Here is a 20797-nt window from a genome sequence, read left to right on the forward strand (position 1 = left end):
AACATAAAAAACTAAGGTTAACCAAACATAACTTAATTTCGTGCAACCGATTACAATAATTTTTTTATGTTTATCCCACTGATTATTTTTTTCAGTGTAGCCTTTATCAGCATTATTGTTCCAGTTTAGCAGTTATGCTTAACTACTTTCGCAAGTATTAAAAAAATAGCAAAAATCTCCTGCATGCATGTGTTTTATGCTTACATTTTTAATATGGGGACAGTAGTTAGAACATCAGTATAATAGTTACTGTAGTGACAAACAAGTCATTTTTGGAAGGTCAGTTTAATGGAACTTATTATTAAAATCACAAACATCAAAATATAATCTTTGAAATGTAAACATAAAACCAGAATTGATGTTCACAGAAGGAACTGAAAAATAAATGTTAAAAATTACAACTGCACATTGGGTTTGTTTGAACAAAAAGGAAGTTGCAGATTTTAGCTTGCAAAACACGTTTTAAGACCAAAGATCAGACAAACAAACACTATTCAGAGGGGTAAAGTACAAGCAAGATCAACTCTAAGGAAAAGAGTCAGAAGAATATGGTAGGAATGATTAATTAGCATGTTAAAGAGAGGGCCCTGCTATAGGCTGGCAGTAAGTTCATGCTGTACCCCACCTTTCAAATTATGTTAGGGGTGAAGGGCTCCACCACCCTGTGACTCTGAGGCATCAAGCTTCTTCTTAAACACACTTCTATGAGAAGACTTTAAGTGCAGGCTAAAAACGTATTAGTTTCTGTTGAGACTAAAGACTGGGGGGACAGAGTATTTCAGTCTGTGGCAAGGTTATTATAGCTCACTAAAACTAAACTAAAAATTAAAACTAGATGTGAAAAAGAAATTCAGTAAAATAAAAAAAATCTAAATATATCATATTTTTAAAAACTAAACTTCTAAAAAGTTAAAACAAACTGAAATGAATCTGTGAACTTTGAAAACTAATGAACATTTTTTTTAAAGAGTAAATATAGTATTAGTGTTTGTTATTTGGGGGGAATTTTTTTTTTTATCAAAACTTGCCAGATGAGGCTTTGATGGAAACATTGAGTCTTTTGATGTCTACAAGACTGTGAGCATTGCACGATCCAATAATAATGAATAGCAACTAAAAATAAGACTGAAACTAATAGAAACTAAACATTTTCAAAAAAGTAAAGATTAAACTGAAACGAGCAAATTCTCTTGGGTAACTGCAACTAGACTGAATTAAAAGCCAAAATTCAAAGCAAAATAAAAATAAACACTAATTAGATCATTACAAAACTTGAATAACTCTGGTCTGTGGATAGTCTCCCACTCCAGCTATATTTAGCTGACTCTGTGGACTCCTTTGAAAAGCAGTTTAAGACTTTTATTTTGTTATCACCATCTTTTATTATGTTTTTTTTTAATTGATTGTTTCTATTAATTGTTTTTTAATTTCCTAGGATATTTTGTTGTGATTATCCCTAGTGTTTTTATTAATTCATTTATTTATGTATTTTGTTACTTACGAACTTGATGAAGGGAAACTTTTATTCTCTTTTAACCCACTAGGTGGTACCATGAGACAACATTAAAAGGCTAAGATGAATACAAGACTGAAATAAAAGATTTGAAATATGCAGGGAAAGAAAAAAAGTTGAATTTTTTTTATTATCTTAATCCTGTTACAAAGAGAATATCATTAAATTAACTATAAAGATTTCTTTTTTTATGCACATACTGAACCTATAAGCCGATGCAGTAACCCTTTCAGACCGAACGGTGGCGTTCATCATGTACAGATACAGTTTATTGAAGCCGTTAACGCAGAAGAAGAAAAACGTACACAACAGAGATGGCGGCACCCGGCGAGGCATCGGTGGATGAGACACACGTGGGTAAAAAGAAGAAGGTAAATGTAGATAAATAATTTCTAGAAGCATATCGTCGCAGCCGTTTGAAGCTATTGGTGACTGCAGCTGAGGAACGCAGTTTTATAACTAATAAACAGTAAACGTAAGGTAGTTTTTTTTTTTTTTTTGCTAGCGTCAAGCGGCTAATGTGAGTAGCCCCACACGGGGGCGAAGACCAGTGTAAAAAGTTTTGGGGCTTAAATAACGAAATACGTTATAGTCACTTCTTCTAACTTGCCACTGTTCGCTCCTATCTTACAGCTGCCTGCTCGGTACTGGCAGGAGCTCCAGGAGGAGGAACGGAAGGATGAAAACAAAGTTAAAAACGACGGAGAACAGAGCAAAGAGGCTCTGCAGCAGGAGGAGGACAAGACACAGAAGGCAAAGAAGCGAAAACAAGACCAAAGTCCAAGTGATGGAGAGAAAGTCAAGCCAGAGGTAAGAGTACACAAATTACTGTTGACAGACAAAAATCACGCCATCATTTCTTGCTCTTGCTTAAACTGTTTTAGTGAGGTCCTGTGTTGCACTAGAATATGTTTATGATGCAGTTTGGGGTACCCTTATTTGCACTAAACAGCCTATGCATCGCCTTTGTACTGCTATTACACTGCAAAATCTTCCAAGTATCCCCCAAAAAGCAGATTATTATGTAGACAAAGGTAGCCAGGCATGCCTAATCTCCCATGATGATTCATGAGCGTTGTACTGAATCTTTTAGCAGTAATATTTAAGTTTGAAGCATGTTTACCATGATTCAGTCTGCTTTTACATTTTAGTATAGGTAATATAGGACTGTATATTATATATTGTTCTAACTAATGTTCATATTCTTTCAGAAATCTGACCCATTCCCAGGCCCTGCTCCTATTCCAGAAGACAGATTGCAAAAATTCAAGAGGAAAGATAAACTTAAAAAGGTAAGCATCTGAGTGGCTCTTCTTTAAAGTAGTATGCTCTTTTTTTCAGCGCTTGTCTTTCATCTGATTCCTCTTTTGTTTTGTAATAGCCTCACCGTAAGCAGCACAAGCTGAGAGATATCATAGCTCGCTCAGAAGACGCTTCAGAAATGGCCCAGAAACAAGCAGCACGGTTTGACCTTCTCCTCCCGGAGGAGGCAGGGTAATGTCCTTTAAATGATGCTCACCTCTTTGTGTTAGATCGTACTCTGTGACAGATATCATGTGATTTAAAAACACATGAGTGATGTTTGTTCCTGATCTCAGGTTTTTAGAAGGAGATGAAGATGAGGACACGTGTATGATCTCACAGGAGGATATTGCGGAGGCTGTGGACATAACATCTGGAGCAAAGGTACTGAGACCTTTTTATCAAATAAATGTTTGTTTGTTTGACAGGTTGTTTGTTTTAACAAATTGTACCTGAAGTGTGCACTGAAGTTGGTTAAGAAAATAATGGAAACTGATACCTGTCACCATCATACTTATGTAGTTCATCACCAACCATTTTTGCGGGGGAGAAGATGGATTTTAAAAAAGTTTTGTGTGAATGTATAAATAACTTATTAAACAGAAAAATTTGCACAGAAATTTTGAAGAAACACAGATTATGGGCTTTTGTTTGGTTTTGCTGACAAATTCACACACTGGTGATGGCAAGCTACATTATTATTACTATTACTATTTAACACATTCATTTTGCAAGCAAAGGTTTGCTGGTTCAGTTCCAACCGTAGACATAAATTTGCTATGGAGTTGTCACGGGAAGAGATTCTGCAGAGTGAGTGTTGTTCATTTCTTGCTATCTTCTCCTCCTCAGTATTTTAATCTGAAACTGTCTCAGTTTGGACCGTATCGATTGGATTACAGCAAGACTGGATGGTCAGTATCATGCAATATCATGCAGCACATGCTTATCTGTGTGAAGTGTTTTGTCTCACTCTTGTGGAGAGAGAGAGACTGATATTTAGTGATTTAAAAGGCCAATATATCAGCAGATGGTTTAACATTTAACAAATTGCTCCATCATGTGGTGGTGTTTTTTTTTTTTTTTTTGTAAAACACTGATTTATGTCAAGTCCACCTAAGTTGTCGATGGGCTTGGCAGGACGACTCACCGTTTCTAGAGGAAATGTTAAGTATCCTTTATAACTTTTGTAATCTTCTAAGCAGATATGAAACGTACATATTTATTTCCAACTCTATGTCTTCCTGACAAAAGTAGATTTTGACATTAGGCCTTCATTATTTCTAGCTTCTTTGCTAAGTGGCACACTCACCAGTTAGTACAAGCAAAGGAAATAAACTTTTCCTTTCTTTAAGCTTTTCTGAGATTCTGTGCTTGGAAAAAAAACTGTTACTAAAGGCTGAGAGTGCAAATCAAAAATGTTGGAAATTAAAACAAAGACATGGAAAGAAATTAAACCACAGCTGAGGTGAACCTGCAGAACTGAATGATCATTTCTGTTTTTACAATAAATAGATTTATTTAGATATAAATAGAGAGTTTTGCAAATATTTATGTTCTCTTCACTTCAGTCACCTGCTGCTTGGTGGGAGGAGAGGCCATGTTGCTTGTATAGATTGGGCGTCCAAACAGCTGATGTGTGAGATAAATGTGATGGAGTCTGTCAATGATGTGAAGTAAGTCATCCGCCTACATGAAACACAAAGCAGAAATAAAACTTTGATCATCTTCTCCAGACTTAAACAAATTTCTGCCTTTGTTTAGGTGGCTTCATAGCGAGGCTATGTATGCAGTGGCTCAGAAGAAGTGGCTTCATATCTACGACTCTAACGGAATAGAGCTTCACTGCATCCGAAAATTCAATGACGTCCTTCGGATGCAGTTCCTCCCCTATCACTTTTTGCTCGCCACAGCGGTGAGTTCACAGTAATCTTTTTTCTTTCAATTTCTTGCATTTACATTTCCACACTAATTAAAAAATTATATAATACAGTGGTCCCTCGTTTATCGCGGGAGTTATGTTCTAAAAATAGGCTGGAAAACCCCTCACTACACACTTTATACACTTTTCTCAGACAGGCATGAACATTCTCATGCTTTTCTCTCTTGTTTAAACACTCTCAAAGTTCAAACCTTTGTAGAAAAATAAGTCCAGTGTTATAGAATGAAACCAAAGATCAAACCCTGTTTTCAGGACCAGAACATGGGAATAGAGCAGCTGCGAGAGAATTCAACATTAATGAATCAATGGTATGGAAATAGAGGAAGCAAGAAGAATGAGTTGAGTAACGTTTGATTTATCTGACTGTTTTGTTTCGCTTAATGCGCCTTATAATCCGGTGTGCTTTATAATCTGAAAAATATGGTTCTACCTTCCTTTAGCATGTCTAGAAGTCCAACTTTTTGTGCGATGGTTAGCATCTTCCTCTGCCTTCTGGGTGCTACCGCAGGTGCCTTTGACGGTGCAAAACATTTCATCGACATTGTTGTGTTTGTTGGTGAGAAAAACTTACAAACATACTGTGCAGCACTTTAGAGTCACACTGCTAGCGATGGAAGATTCATGTAAATTTGACAAGCTATTCTGTACTGTACAGGAGACACGGCACGAGATTGATTCACGATGGTCTACAGCCAATCAGGACGCAGAACACAATGTGCTGTTAAAAAAAAAAAAAAAAAGCATTCCAAATTGCACCCAAAAAAATCTGCGAAACAGAGAGGCCGCGAAAGGTGACCCACGTTATGGCGAGGGACCACTGTATTTTCTTTTTATTAAGCTTTAATTTTCTCAGGTCATAGTCTTGCTGTTATTAAAGTTACTTTTCTTGCTTTTGTCAGCTGATTAATTTTTTCTGGCTTCTGGCAGTCTGTGTAACTCTAGATAAAAATAAAAGCTTTTAAAAAGCTAAATCGTGGTAAGACGATACCCAAGTTTCAGATTGAACTTTGGTAAATGCGTACAGACTGTTTTCCTGCATACAAACAAATGTCATTTCCTAGTCAGGCTGGCCAGACTACGAAGGGAAACCAGTAATCTGCCAGTACAAAAAGCCCCCAAACCTTTTCTTATAAGAGTGAGCTGAGTAAGAGAGTAGGGCTGAAACATTGTTGCAATAATGACAACGTGTTGTACAATACAGAGGAGTAAAGATAACACAGTTTTGAATGTGTTACTGTGACAGTTTATCATGTTACCATGATAAATATACACGAGTCAAAATTGTTTTGTTTAATATTTATTGTTGACAATAAATATTAACAATAAATTTATAAGCAAAATTATATGGCCTGACTATCTGTAAAACGTTTTTAGGGCCCGAGCACTGACAGTGCGAAGGCCCTATTGTATCTGCTCTGTTTATTATTATTATTATTATTATTATTATTATTATTATTATTTCGGCAAATGAATCGGCCTTTTGAGGGCCTAAACATGCTCAAAAACTCATGAAATTTTGCACACGCGTCAGGTCTGGTGAAAATTTACGTATTTTAATGTCCTCAGACATGGCCAGGGAAAATTAGCTTAGTAGCGCCACCTAGAAAAATGAAAAACGCGAGCCCCCGGTATGGGTATGACCTACATGTTTGAAAGTCGGTACACATATATAACGTTCAGAGTCGAACAAAAAAGTCTATTATGGCCATGTCCTAAACCCAACAGGAAGTCCGCCATTTTGGATTGAAGGTGACATTTTGGCTCTGATTTTACCGTTTCCATGCCTTGTACTTTAACGAACTCCTCCTTGGGATTTGGTCCTATAAACTTCAAATTTGGACAGTGCCAACTACACACCTGGGCCATGTTAAATTGCGGAGCTTGAGTTTTCACAATACGGTGACGCCGTGGCGCCCCGGCGAATTTCAATGACTCGCCTTGAAAATCTTATTGCCTCTCATTCTGTCATACATTGTCCGAGCTGGACCAAAGAGCACACATATGATAAGGCTCCACCCCTGAACATATTTCAACTGCCATATTTGACATCAGGGACAGCGCCACCTAGTGGGAACAGGAAATGTCATGTTTTACACTTTGGGGTACAGTATTGTGATGGGTGACATCTGCAGCCTCAAATTTCTCCAGGAAAGCCTTAAGGAGTTGGTCTTGGGTTACAGTGAAAACTGTGACTTTTCGCGAAAGGGTGTGACCCCAGCAGCATGGCGAACTTTGATGTCTCGCCATGGAGAAACAAATTAGTATAACTCAATGAAATCCAGTCTGATCAGAACCAGACTTTACAGGTATGATGTCAGACCCGCCCTGAACAGATTGATGTGCCCATTGTCGGGAATACGCAGAGCGCCACCTAGTGGCAACAGGAAATGTCATGTCTTACACTTTGTTGTACTGATTTTCACAGGTTCATCGTGGCCACCTCAAAAGCGGTGAATATCACCATCAGTGCCTCATGATGCTTCAGTGCGAAAATTGTGACTTTAAACTGAACGGCGCACCCTGGTGGGAAGGCGGTTGACCATGAAAAATGAAGTGGCTTTTGAGGGGCTTGGAAAGTTTATATAGGCTTTAAATTTGGCCCACACCTCCAATGTGATGAACGCTTTGTTGTTATGTAACCATTTTCCTTGAATAGCGCAAAATGGCTCCACAGCGCCCCCTACAAAATTTCAAAACCACAGCCCCTGCTCTGTGTTTTATCTATGAGTCTGAAACCTGGTAAGCTTATACGAGATATCACGATGTACAAAAAAGTCTCTTGGAGCAATATCCCAAATCCAACAGGAAGTCAGCCATTTTAAAATGAATGTGTAATTTTGGCGACATTTTCCCCTCTTTTCAGGCACTGTACTTTGACGAACTCCTCCAAGGGATTTCATCAGATTGACGCGATCTCCTGTATGTGGCATCTAAAGACCTTTGTGATGTTAAATTGCGAAGCTTTTTACGTTCAGGGCAACGAGGTGGTCGTGGCGGCACGTGGAGTTTCATCACTCGCCAAAAAGCAGTAATCTGCTGTCACTCAAAAACACAATGTTCAATCTCTCCCAAAGGTCATAGGCGTGATGAGACTCAAGCTCGGAAATGTTTGTTATGCCATTTGTCAGTAATGGTTAGAGCGCCACCTAGTGGGGCGACTATAATCATGATTGAATGAGATGAAATGTTAGCTGGTGGTTAAGGGCATGAATTCCATCAATGTGACATCAGATCGGACGTGCTGGTTTTAGGTGTTGGGCGTGGCTCGACGCGCCGGGGGTGCGAGGGCCCTCATAACGCTGCTTGCAGCTTTAATTTTTTTTCTGTCTTCTTTAGAGTGCTACCAGTTTCCTGCAGTATTTGGATGTGTCAGTGGGAAAGGAAGTGGCAGCTATCTGCACCAAGACTGGCCGACTTGACGTGATGTGTCAGAACCCTCATAATGCCATCATCCACCTAGGTCATGCCAATGGCACGGTCACCCTATGGTCACCAAACCAGAAAGAAGCCTTGGTGAAGATGCTCTGTCACCAAGGGGGCGTGCGCTCTGTCGCTGTGGATAAGACGGGCACGTAAGTCACATGAGAAGAGGAAATGTTTTGTAATGTCTGTAAAAGATACCTGGATGTTGTTTCACAATAGTCCTAGGCACTAAAAGTGACTTGCTAATACCAGGTTGGACCCCTTGTTGCCTCCAGAACAGCTTTTCATGACATTGATGCAACAAGATGTTGGAAACATTCCTCAGAGATTTTTGTCCGTATTGACATGATAGCATTACACAGTTGCTGCACATACACGATGTGAATCTTCCGATACCACGTTAGATAGAGATCTGGTGGTTGTCGAGTTTAATTTGAATACAGCGAACTAAATGTCATGTTCACGAAACCAGTTTGAGATGATTCATGTTTTGTGACATGGCCGAATCCTGTTGAAAGCAGCCATCAGAAGAGGGGATTTCATAGTTAACAGCAATTCCTGGGTAGGATGTGACATTTAAATAATGCTCAGCTGGTACTAAGGTAGGATGGATCCATGCTGTCATGATGTTTTCGCCAAATTCTGGACTTGGTGTCTGAATATTGCAGAAAAAATCAAGACTCATTAGATCAGGCAGGGTTTTCCAATCTTCCACTGCCTGATTTTGGCGAGCACTTGTAAATTGTAGCCTCAGTTTCCTGTTCTTAGCGGCCAGCAGCGACACACAGTCTGCTTCAGTGTTCGGCATGCTCTTCTGCTTACTTTCATTGTAACCAGTGGTTATTACAGTTGTTATTGGCTTTCTGTCAACTTGAAGCAGTCTGTCTGTTTTCTCTGGCATTTCCTCTGAGATCTGCCACTCACTGGGGCTTTTCTTTTTTTTGAATCATTCTCTGTAAATCCTAGAGATGGATCTACTGAGATCTGCTGGGAAGATCTCAGTGGATGAGCATTTTCTGAAACAACCACGCCACATTCAAAGTCACATTAATCACATTAGGTGGCCACTGAGTATATATTTTACTTTATCTTATAAGAACTTAGTTTTTGTTGTTGTTGTTGTTGTTGTTTTTGTGTACACTTAACAAATGAATCCAAGTTCGGATCTTTGAATCCGAAGTCAAGGGTTTGGTGGGATGATGTTGTTGATGTTCCTGACAACTCCTCTAGCCTCAATTAGTCACATGCTAACAAAAACCTTCTCTTTGAGATGTAAAAGCTTCAGCAATCACAAGGGAGATGTTTATGCACATCTGGTATGTCTAAATTTTGTGTTAAATCAAAAAATCCTTGACTTAAAAACAGGAAAACCCATGCAAAATGTTTTTTGAATTACAGGGTACATTATTGCAGCGGTCAATGATTTTGCACTCAGTTTTTTGGTGAGCAGTTAATTGCATTTTTCTCTTGGTCCACCAGAAAGTAGTCTTTTCATTTAGTTTTTTTCCTCTTTTTTTGACAGATACATGGTGACGTCTGGCATGGATAAGAAGCTGAAGGTGTATGACGTTAGAACCTTCAAGCCCCTAAAGTCATACTTCCTTCCTGCTGGAGCTGCCTGTTTGTCACTGAGCCAGAGGGGACTGCTATCTGCAGCCACGGGGGATGTTGTTCAGGTTATCAGAGCCACACTTTGCACATTTATAATAAAAAAACATTACATCCTGCAAATGTGTCCATCAACACATGCATTTCTGTTTGAGCAGCAAAGAGACAGGGGTTTTCACAAACCGGTGAAACCTGCTCCTATCTCATGCAGTACTCCAAAATCCCAACTGCACATCACTGAAGTAGATAACATGTGTCTGTTGAAGGCTGATCGGTTGATACATTGGCTGGAATAGGGGAGGGGAGACCAATGGAGTTCACCAGTAATGGGAGAAGCACACAAAAAAATCAAATATAAGTAAATATAGTGTGAAAAGTGGCTGCAGAGAGCACTGTTAATTATTTTTTACAATCAGTTTGGCTTCTGCTCTTGGTTTATTATCACTTTGTTCTTCTCTAGAGCTGACTGACAGTCCAACATGAGCAAGTTTAACGGACTGATTATATCACATATTTTATACACTGCTTCAAATTCAAATCAAATTCAAATTCAAATTTTATTTGTCACACACACACAACCATACACAGTATGACATGGGGGTGAAATGCTTGTAGCTGTACAATGCCCGACCATTAAATGACAGAAAAAAAGTTTTACAATTTACAGGTTACTACAAAATTTACAAATTAACTTAGGAATTTACAGTAAAGAATGTGCAAATAGCAGAAGAGATTATAAAGATTATAAATTATAGGAATTATAGGATTATAGGAAATGTGTGGTGGTGCGTGTGGTGATGTGATGTGTGTGAGAGTCCAGTCTTATAGTGACGTGTGTGGGAGAGTCCAGTCCTACACCTGGTTCAGGGCCCGAATAGCCTGGGGGAAGAAGCTCCTCCTCATTCTCTCTGTTTTGGCCTTAAGGGAGCGGAAGCGCTTCCCAGACCTCAACAGTGAGAAGAGTCCATTGTTGGGATGGGAGAGGTCCATCATAATCTTCCTAGCTTTGGACTTGCACCGCTTGGTGTAGATGGACAGCAGGTCAGGGAGCTCTGATTGAATGATGCGTTCGGCTGAGCGCACCACTCTTTGCAGATCTCGTCTGTCCTGCTTGGTGCTGTTCCCAAACCAGGTGCAGATGTTTGCCGTCAGGACGCTCTCGATGGTGCAGGAGTAGAAGTTCTTGAGCACCTTCAGTGGCAGATGGAAGTCTCTAAGTCTTCTGAGGAAGAAGAGACGCTGACGGGCTTTCTTAACCAGGGTGTTGATGTGGCAGGACCATGACAGGTCCTGAGTGATGTGGACACCCAGGTATCGGAAACTGTCCACTCTCTCCACTGGCGTGCCACTGATGATGAGGGGTTTGTAATTCCTCGCCTGCTTTGTAGTGAAGTCCACGATCAGCTCCTTAGTCTTGCTGATGTTTAGGAGGAGGTTATTCTCCTGGCACCAGGTCTCCAGGTTCCTAATCTCCTCCAGGTAGGCCGTCTCGATGTTGTCGGAGATCAGGCCCACAACAGCAGTGTCGTCAGCAAACTTGACAATGGAGGTGGTGTCTGATGTGGCTACACAGTCATAAGTGTACAGTGAGTACAGCAGGGGGCTTAAAACACAGCCCTGAGGCACTCCAGTGCTGAGTGAGATGGAGGGGGAGACTTGTTTTCCCACCCTCACTGATTGGGGTCTGTCTGTGAGGAAGTTGAGGATCCACTGACACAGTAATGAGCTGAGTCCTAGATCCGTAAACTTGGTGAAAAGCTTAGAGGGAATTATGCTTCCATCGATGATCAACATTCCAGGCGGGCTGAGTCCTCAAGCATAAACAAAATAGTAATCTTTTACAAGGGGTGCTTTTATAGGGTGAACGGCTAACATAGAGAAACACAATGCTTACATTCTCACCAACGATATATTTAGTATCAACAACAGAGTACCCGGAAAGAAGTCACACAGACAAATGGAGAAGATGCAAATTCCACACTCTTTGACCCCATAAGGCAAAGGATTTTCTCATTTTTTTCAAAAAATAGAAGGTAAAGATTAAGAGATTTATTTTTATTGATTTATTATTATTATTATTATTAGCAGTGGTTTGCTGTGGGTAAACACTGGTTGAAGGTTGAAGTTGGTGTTTCAGAAAATCAAATCTAATGTTGGGTTAGGGTACAGGAAGTGGCTGATATTAAAATAGTACATAAACTCGCACGTAAATGCTAGAAAAGAGGTGTTTGATGGCTATGAGAATAGGTTTTCCCAGGGTAACTGCAGAGGCAGTTCTGATGCACACTCAAGTCATTTTGTTTTATAAGTAGAACTGAAATATGACAAAACCTGCTCTGTTCAGAACATTAGAGCATCAAGGGTGACTCCTAGTAGGCTTTCAGGGGGTAAAGAGTCCTACCTATTAGCTTTTCTTTATTGTCCTTTATTTTACTTTCTTTATTTTCCATCATGCTGTTACATAATTAAAATCAAAATCCAATTTATGATCAAATAAAAGAACCATAGAAAAAGAATAAAATAACATAAATTATTGATGCATGTATCAATGTGATGGGATGTGAGCAGGGATTATACTTTCCAGGTCTGCGAGTTCAATTGGGTGCCAGTATTTTAAGTTTCATCATCAAGTGATTAGTCTGGGTGCCTGTCTGTTTTGTGGAACTGCACAGACTTGTCCACAGAGATTTGATAAATTACAATCCACCAACTACGCATCTTCCCACACGGTGGGCTTCAAGTAAGTTTACCATGAATGACTGCTTGGCTGAGGGCGTCGGGCTGTGTCATTGTCCTCAATGGAGTATAATCCACGTTTTAGATAAGAGCCAGTTCTTAATCTCTGTTTAGGGCTAGGTAACATTCTGGTCTGCCTTAACTTTACATCTGTCTTTTCAGTATTTCAAATAACAATCTTTGCATTGCGTTATGTGGTTTATCTGATCGATGTTTGCAAAGCATTGTTGTTCTTCTTTGGAGTGGAGGGTGTCTTGGGTCTAAGGCTTTAAGCTATACCTTCAGCCCCATCCTTAAAACCTTTCCCCTCACAGAGAGAGGGGGGGAGACTGTGTTTTTCACTCACCCGTTACCTCCCTTGAGCACGGCCCCTGGATGTCTTCGCTGAGTTGGAGCTTGGCATGCTGTTGTTCGCTCTCTCGTTCCAACACAGCTGTAGGATGGAAGGGCAGAGCACGTCGTACACCCTTGTTGTCTTCCTCAGCGTCTAACGCAGAGATCTTTCTTAACTTTTGTGGTTATTGCTGTGGTTCTGGAATCTTCTCATGATGACTAGCAGGACCCCAAACAGCACGACCCTTGACCTCAACCGCTGCCTGGGCCGTTAGCTGTCACCTGCCAACTGATACACTAAGACATTTATTTAATATCATTTTTATCTCTGCGTTAACACCTTCCCTCTCTGATTCTTCTATACATTTTTTGACACATCTCTTTCATCATTATTCTACACACATCAGCCTATTTAACTCTTTTCTCTGTCAACATTTCTCTTTCTCTCACACATACTCCATGCATTCTTTCCCACATTTCGTCACAATCAAAAATGGAGTTTTCACCCAGACCAGCTGGAACGCCTCCTGTGGCCTCACAAGCCGTTTCGCTGACTCAGCACCTATTGCAGCCGGGCATCCCCTCTGCAGCCTTTGCTTCAGTACAAAGTTGCTGAAGTGAGTCTTGCAGTTCCCCTCTTCTTTTTTTATTTTTTTCTCCAAAAAAAACAAACAAAAAACTGAGGTGATTTCATTCAGGGTGGCCAGTCACTGCGAGCCTGTAATTCAGTGAAACTCTCCTGGGGAATCCTGTTCCGTGATGCCAAAATTGTCGTGGAAGTTTTAAAATAACCTGCAAACACCTCAGCCAGCATGATTTGAAGTGGTTACCACATTGCAATATGGAGAAACGCTCTGGTTGAACACCTAAGCAGTCTCTGAAGATGGGCCACCACCCTGATTCCTTTTATACCTTGACCAAACTCACAAACAAAGGAAAATCCACCACTCTTACATGTTGGCCCATGTCACGGGGGGCTATAACTTCAGCCCCATCCTTAAAACCTTAAAAAAAGAGAGAATTATGACTCTGTGTTTCACTCAGCCGTTACCTACCTTGAGTAGGGTACCTGGTTGTCCTCAACTCCATAATAGGCCCTCTGCAAGGGTGCAATAGATATGAAGCCCACTTGTGATAACATTCTACATGCATACAACTGGTGACAGGAGTGATCTTGCTATTACTAACATCTGCAGTACATACATCTGCAGAATTCTGCATGTAGAGATTTGTTGGGTGTTTATCCAAGTATTTATATCTCTGATGTCTGAGTGAAACCACACTTTACTAGTAAACAGTGCACCAGTCAGGATAACTCACAGCAACAAGGTTCTGGATTCAAATCCACCATCAGGCTGGGGCCTCTCTGTGTAGAGCTTGCATGTTCTCCCTGTGTCTGCGTCGGTTTTCTCAGAGCACTTGGGCTACCCCCACAGGAGTTAGGTAATTGGTGAATCTAAGCTGCCCATAGATGTCAAAGTGAGTTTAATGGTTGTCTTGCTTTCTGAGTTGGCCTTGCAACAGATTCTCAACCTGTACAGGGTATACCTCGCATCTTGCTCTATCACACCTGGGCAGGTGCCTGTTGCCTAGGTGACCCCCTGATGTATTTACTAGCAGGTCATATCTCAATTAACAGTGTTCATTACGATTGTAAAAATAATAATAACACTTATATCACCTACAGTAATAGTTGTTGTCTTCATCATCATCATATAAATATGGATATTTATATGTAGATATAAAAGTCATAATGATAAAGAGAAGGGAAAAATAAAAGGTTGGGAAGGTATATTGGAAGAAACTGCGAAAACGATTGTGTGTCCGCCCTGGGCCACTGGCAGTGGAGCAATACAAAAGAAACGCAACTCAACCGCAGGCAGTGCAGTGGAGCTAGACCAGCTGGTCAGCAAGCTGTTCTGAACTGTGTATAATAATAATAATACTAGCGATTTCCCTCAGGTTCGATGGTTGCCATGGTTACCATGGTTGGCAGCACTTAGATGTTTGGACCAGTCATACAGCACTAATTCAACACCAGACCCCATCTGAGGACGCAAAACTGTACAACACACACCAAACGAGCTCCCAGACCTTGAGGACCTGTACCTCCAATTTTAACCTGACAACAGTTTTTGGAAGCACTTTATGATAATGTTATACTGCTAAGCATTAGTATGGTGTTAGCGAGTGCTTAATTTATCATTTATATAGCATTACTCCTCCTTAGTATGCCATTTTTAAATACAGATTTATCATTTGAACTATGATTTTGATTATTACTAGCAGTAATATATTAGTAGCAGTGATAGCTGTACTTGGTGTAAGAGTAACAGATGGATAAACATATGTATTAACGGAGCAGTAATGATATATAAATGATGAAGCGCTTGCTAATCCCTTACTAATACTTTACTAATGCTTAATAGTTTGACGTTATTATAAAGTGCTACCCAGTTAAAAGCATTGATCTAATAAGATCATATTTTTTCACATATCCCTGTAATCCAAACACTCAGGCTTCAGGCTGTTCTAAATGCTCAATGTCAGAAAGGTCTTCTTCACTGAGCAGATATCATTAATATGGCACATGGCTCAAGTTCTATTTTAGTTAATCTTATTGCAGCCCCTTTTCTTTAAACTGCTGCAGTCAGGTGACCCATTTACCAAAATGCAGAAACACCAAGCAAGCCGCAAACCACATGCATGCAATATGCTTTAACTTTTCAGCCTTTTTCAGTATGAATAAGAGGCTATTGAAAAGTTGCATATGGCTTTTAGGAGTTGAACATATCTTGGTGTCTTTACTTTAATAAACAGTAGATATGACGTATTAATGTTGTATGTGGAAATGCTTTATCTGCAGGTGTACAAGGACGTATGTAGCATGCCAGTGACTAAACCGTACATGGCTCATAGACTTCGGGGAACAGTGTGGGGGCTGCACTTCTGTCCCTTTGAGGATGTCCTCGGAGTTGGGCACGGAGATGGTTTCACCAGCATGCTCGTACCAGGTCAGACTCAATTTTGCATTACATCTGGGCATGTACCTTAACTACATTATGTAGGTTAAGGCCAAAGTGAAAATTTTAACAAAAATATGGGTGCACCAATTTGATGATTGATCCTAATGGGTTGTTACAATTGCTACATTCACTGAAGTTAAATTCTTTTTTTTTTCTCTTTTTTTTGTAAATCCTGGCATACATATTACTGTTGACTAAAACTGAATGTGACGCATCATTTACTATCATAGGTGCTGGTGAGCCTAACTTTGATGGTCTGGATGCAAATCCATACCGAAGTGCAAAGCAAAGGCAGGAATGGGAGGTTAAAGCACTGATGGAGAAGATTCAGCCAGATCTTATCAGCCTTGATCCCACTGAGCTGGCACAAGTTGACCAGGCCACCTGGGAGCAAAGGCATCAAGACAGGGTCGAAGTTCTGGTCAGTGTCTTAAAGCAACTGTGCATTTACAATTATTTAAGATGTATATCTGTATATTTTGATATAAGATATAGTAGGCTAAATATTATTGCCACCCATCTAAAGCATATTTTATCTTTTTTTTTTTTTTTTCTCAGGGATTTGATCCACTTGCTAAAGAAAAGTTTGTCCCCAAGTATAAGAAAAAAGGTCGTAGTTCTGCAGGAGCCATTGAGAGGCGCAAGAAACAAGTGGCTCATGAGGAGCAGAGGGTAAGTAGTCCAAGTTAGGAAATGAAATTTAATTACATCTCAGTGACTTTTATGCTGTATTTGCAGGCCGTGGCTGATCTCTCTTCACTTGTTTACTCCCCAGGATGTAATCAGAAAAAGCGTGGAGGACAAAATGAAGATGGAAAAAGAAAGGAAGGAGCAAGAGCGGAAGAAGGCGGCGTTATCTACCCAGAAATCAGCTCTGGACAGATTCAAGAAATAGAAAAGAAACATGCTTTGTGCAGCTGAAAGCCCAGTGGCATTCTATGGGAGTGACCTTTGAACTTTGCATAAAGAACACTTTTTTTGGTTGGGTTTTTTTTTTTTTTTTCTCCACACATAATTCCACTGCAGGGAGCAAAACACCAACTGCTGAAACTCTGGGAATAAGGGCTTGCATTGTGACGGGCAACTAATCAATTTTGAGTGGAGCAGCGGAGGAAGCTATATTTGATGTCTGTAGCCTGAAGTGCATCTGAAGTGCATCCTGTTTGCATGGGCAGATGTGCTAGCTGGCATTGATTTCACCCAGAAGTTTTAACCTTGTCAGATGGTGTTCTTTCCTCTGAACTTGCTGAGCATATGTCAACTGTGTTATAATTAGGTATAACTAAATTCTAAAAATAAACAACATAATGCCAAGCCTTTGAATTGAGACTATTATTTTGAAATCACGGAACTGTTATTACTGAATCCAAACCAAGCTGGAATATATTTACCATGATTACGTCTTTGGGTGGAGTAAAATTCCTTTTATCAAATTAGAGCAGCAGAAATTTGATCATCTGAGGAACTTAAAGGTTTTGGTATTTTAAATATTTTATCATGTTTTAATTTGTATGTGTGCGTGTGGCTGTTTTTCTAGGATTCACATTTTACGTGGTCTTTTCTATCGATGCTTATCCTAATTTAAGTATTTCAAACTAACTAAATCATAGCAGCATGACAGACTGTCACAACTGTTTGCTACTTTGCTGTATATTTATAGAGGAGGAACAGTTTTATAGAAATGTTCAATCCTGCTCAAAACAAAACACAGACCTATTTTTCATTACTGAGTAGTTTATTGGTTGCTTTAATGTAATACATATTTTTCCTGAGTACAGTGGATCAGCGTTTCCCTTTAACACTGTGGGTGAGAATAACAGCCCGAGGTTTTATTGACAAATCGCAGCCTCATTGAAAATGTATGTCATCCAAGCCTGGCACAGTTGACCATAAAACTCACACAGCATTGCAAAGCTGCCAGTCAGTGTGTAATCTTGCCATAAGAAAGGAATCTTATAAGTAATACTTGTCAGATGCATAAATATTCAGATGTGCATCATATTAGTTTTATTTTCAGTTGTTTAAGAAAATAATTATCATGCATTCTGTTTCAGCCCCCCCCCCCCCCCCCCCCAAGATCCCTGTATGTAATCGAGGTAATCCCTTCTTATTGTGTGTGAATATTGTGCCCTTGTGGCTGAATAACATCATAAATCCCTCCTTTTTTAAAAAAAAAAAAAAAAAATACTCTAGTCATTATTGGTGATTCTAAAACTTCATTATTGCTGTGTAATAAGCCTGTGATTTTATATCAGTCCTATTTTTTTGTGAACATGCATTTAAACTATTACACTTGGCCTAGACTATAGGCCTGTGCAGGTGTTGAAAGTAGCAGCCTATAATCATTAGACTTAGTTATCTAAACAATGTTGTTTTAATGTGCAGTTGCTGCGTGCGTCCTTACTGTAAAGCATCAGCATGCTAAACTTTGCTCTACATCTACAGTTCGTGTCAGTGTAATAATGTGGGAGGCAGCAGACACCCCTATACTACAGCTGATCCTGACAGCCCCCTTTACTACCAGCTGATCTTCCCTTTTCAGCAAAATAAGATACATAAGTACATTGAGGTGTTTAAAAAAATAAAGCTTTCAAATTAAACAAAGTAGCATTTTCGTAGTGCACGTGTAGCTTCACAGCCTAAAGAGCACTTGTGCTGTTCACAGTATTGAAGCGAGGCACAGCCTCCAAATAAGTCCGAGTTTGCTTTCCGTTAACCCTCACAATCCTTGCTCCAATCCCAGAGCTGTGCCCAGCATCGCCCGGACTTTGCAAATCCCCAAAGAAGCACGTACATTCAACCAGGAGCAGGGAGGTGGTGAATGCACATCAGCCCAATAGTGCAGCATGTCTCTGGGTGGGATGTGGTGGATGGACACCATGGCCTGATAGCAGCAGCGTCCGTACGGCATACTTGGTCCACCGGAGAAGAGAGGGCAGTGTGAGGGGAGCACTCCAGCTGCCCGGGCACACAAGCCTACAAACACATCCTCGGGCGGAAGAGGTGTGGATAAAGGTGATGCAGAGGCTGCCAGGGAAATTTTGAGCAATGCAGACCGGGACAATACATAGGCTGTGCCACTGCAATAGTCTGGAAAGACAGAAGGAGGGTAGGCTCCTGAGGGTAGGTAGTGCTTGCTGTCCGGGTCCCGGTCGGGAGCCACATGGAGATGCACCCTGCCAAGGTACAAGTCTCCTTGTTCATAGGGGTTACGGCTCTTATTCAGAAAGTGTAGGAGAGCGCTGGGATTGAACAGGACATCATCATCCACTTTGGCCATGAAGTGAGCCTGAGGGCAGAACCTCCGGGTCCAGCCCAGCATGGACAGAGTCTTCAGGGTGAGGTTGGAGTACGTGTCCAAAAAACGCCCCTGAACCAGGTCTCCCTTCTCCCGAGCCTCTTCTATTAGCAGCTTAGCCAGTCCGGGGTCAGACGCCACGCCGACCATGAAGAGTGTCATGACCCGCAGACCTCTCACCTCCACCTCCCCTCCCCAAGTGTCCCTGATGGCTTGGCGAGCCCTCTGATTGGCAGGAGCCGAAGTAACCATCATGATGAGGTAAGGCTTGGCACGTTGGCACACAAGTGGGCTAGGCATGAGCAAAAATTCCTCCGGTCTGGTAGGAGGGACGCTTTGCGGTGGGATGATCCCGATGTGCGGCTCTACCACCGTGTTCATTCCCATGGAGGTGACCCATGATTCAATGAAGTCCACGAAAAGCAGAGCCGACAGGGCTGAGCACGCTATCACCGCGCATAGAAAAGGCAGAATCCCAGGCTTGCTACCCCTCTTTCCAACCCGGGTCTTACATACCCATAATGCGCGTCCGATCATGACCAACCTCTGCTGAAGACCGCTGTGGCCGCCACAATCCCCCCGCAGTTTAATCCTTGGCTGTCCCTCGACTTCACAGCTAGAGGTATCTCCTTGTCATTGCGTCTCTTTTTCTGTTGCTTTTTTTTAACCTTCCGGCGTCCCCCTTCGTTCCTCTTTCGGTCTCAGTTACAGTAGGAGCAGCAGTAGACTGTGTCAGTGGGAGGATGCGCCAGCTTTTAGTTTTGTGTTGATGCTGCAGCTTGATTGGATTTTGAGAAAGTAGGGTTTGCAGCTGCGAATATGAAACGGTCGATTCCCTCCGCTACCCTCTTTCTCTTGGCCCAGCTCTTATGAAGCGTTTATGATGAGGTAAAGGTCGAGCTATTCGCGATAAAGACCCGTTACTCCACCCATGCTTGTTTGTCAGACTTTCCGGGGCATAGCTGTTTCTGCTTCTTTGCTTTGAAGGTCGGCGTTTTTTAGGTCACAAAGCTACGTATTCCTTTACAGCCAGATGGCCGTACAGGCTCTGAAATGACATCCAAAGACTGTAATCATAGCTTCTGATCCTATTATTTAGAATCAGTCAAAGATGTGAGTCTTGGCTGCAGTCTTTTTTCAATGAAGTGGCAAAACCCCAGCGTGCGATTTACAAACTAGAAAATCCAAAGTAGTGGAAAAATATCTGAAAATGCGCTATTTTCAGATATGAATCAAATTTCCTTTGAATCAGTGTGGAGCGGCGCTGCGTTTTTCTCTTCTGCAGTCGCTCCTGTCATACGGGATGGTGCAGGGTGACACCTGGTGGTGATGCTTGGTTACGTTTCCTTCCTGTCCTTAAGTGAGAGTGTGTGTGTAAGCAAATTGCCTATCCCACACGCTAAAACTGCGCTTGGGGAAAAACTGAAGCAATCAAGTGGTATTTTATTTAAAGTGTAGTTCTTTTCATTACAGTTAACCACCCAGAAACGTCCTAGGTCTTAAACACCTTTATCATAATTATCATTTATCATGAATAATAAGCTTAAAGTTATCATTTATGAAATGATAAGTTTAAACTGTGCTGACTCTGGAGTGTATTGAATAGAGAATCACATGAA

The 20797-nt window shown here is 40.9% G+C and overlaps 2 protein-coding genes across 2 annotated transcripts; one reads left to right on the top strand and one right to left on the bottom strand.

Moving 5' to 3' along the window:
* Window positions 1-1806: 1806 nt before the first annotated feature.
* Window positions 1807-17194, top strand: wdr46 (WD repeat domain 46). Its single transcript, XM_084915920.1, has 14 exons — window positions 1807-1884; window positions 2147-2323; window positions 2725-2805; window positions 2895-3007; window positions 3112-3199; window positions 3665-3726; window positions 4384-4488; window positions 4577-4727; window positions 8091-8326; window positions 9700-9853; window positions 15721-15868; window positions 16111-16301; window positions 16439-16552; window positions 16656-17194. The coding sequence occupies exons 1-14, from the start codon at window positions 1828-1830 to the stop codon at window positions 16773-16775; spliced, it is 1797 nt and encodes a 598-aa protein (XP_084772046.1). The 5' UTR covers window positions 1807-1827; the 3' UTR covers window positions 16776-17194.
* Window positions 17195-17596: 402 nt separating this feature from the next.
* Window positions 17597-20485, bottom strand: b3galt4 (UDP-Gal:betaGlcNAc beta 1,3-galactosyltransferase, polypeptide 4). Its single transcript, XM_084915927.1, has one exon. The coding sequence runs from the start codon at window positions 19713-19715 to the stop codon at window positions 18600-18602; it is 1116 nt and encodes a 371-aa protein (XP_084772053.1). The 5' UTR covers window positions 19716-20485; the 3' UTR covers window positions 17597-18599.
* Window positions 20486-20797: the final 312 nt, after the last annotated feature.

Source organism: Perissodus microlepis, chromosome 20 (genome assembly GCF_051167445.1).
Source record: "Perissodus microlepis isolate ML-2025 ecotype Zambia chromosome 20, ASM5116744v1, whole genome shotgun sequence".
In the NCBI taxonomy this organism is placed as follows: Eukaryota; Metazoa; Chordata; class Actinopteri; order Cichliformes; family Cichlidae; genus Perissodus; species Perissodus microlepis.

What these genes read in the sequence shown, in the direction of transcription:
- wdr46 (XM_084915920.1), top strand. Translation starts at nt 1,828, where the DNA reads ATGGCGGCACCCGGCGAGGCATCGGTGGATGAGACACACGTGGGTAAA. An exon ending in CTCCTCCCGGAGGAGGCAGG is followed by an intron (nt 3,008 to 3,111) that starts GTAATGTCCTTT and finishes TCCTGATCTCAG; the next exon opens with GTTTTTAGAAGGAGATGAAG. An exon ending in GCTGTGGATAAGACGGGCAC is followed by an intron (nt 8,327 to 9,699) that starts GTAAGTCACATG and finishes TTTTTTTGACAG; the next exon opens with ATACATGGTGACGTCTGGCA.
- b3galt4 (XM_084915927.1), bottom strand. Translation starts at nt 19,715, where the DNA reads ATGATCGGACGCGCATTATGGGTATGTAAGACCCGGGTTGGAAAGAGG.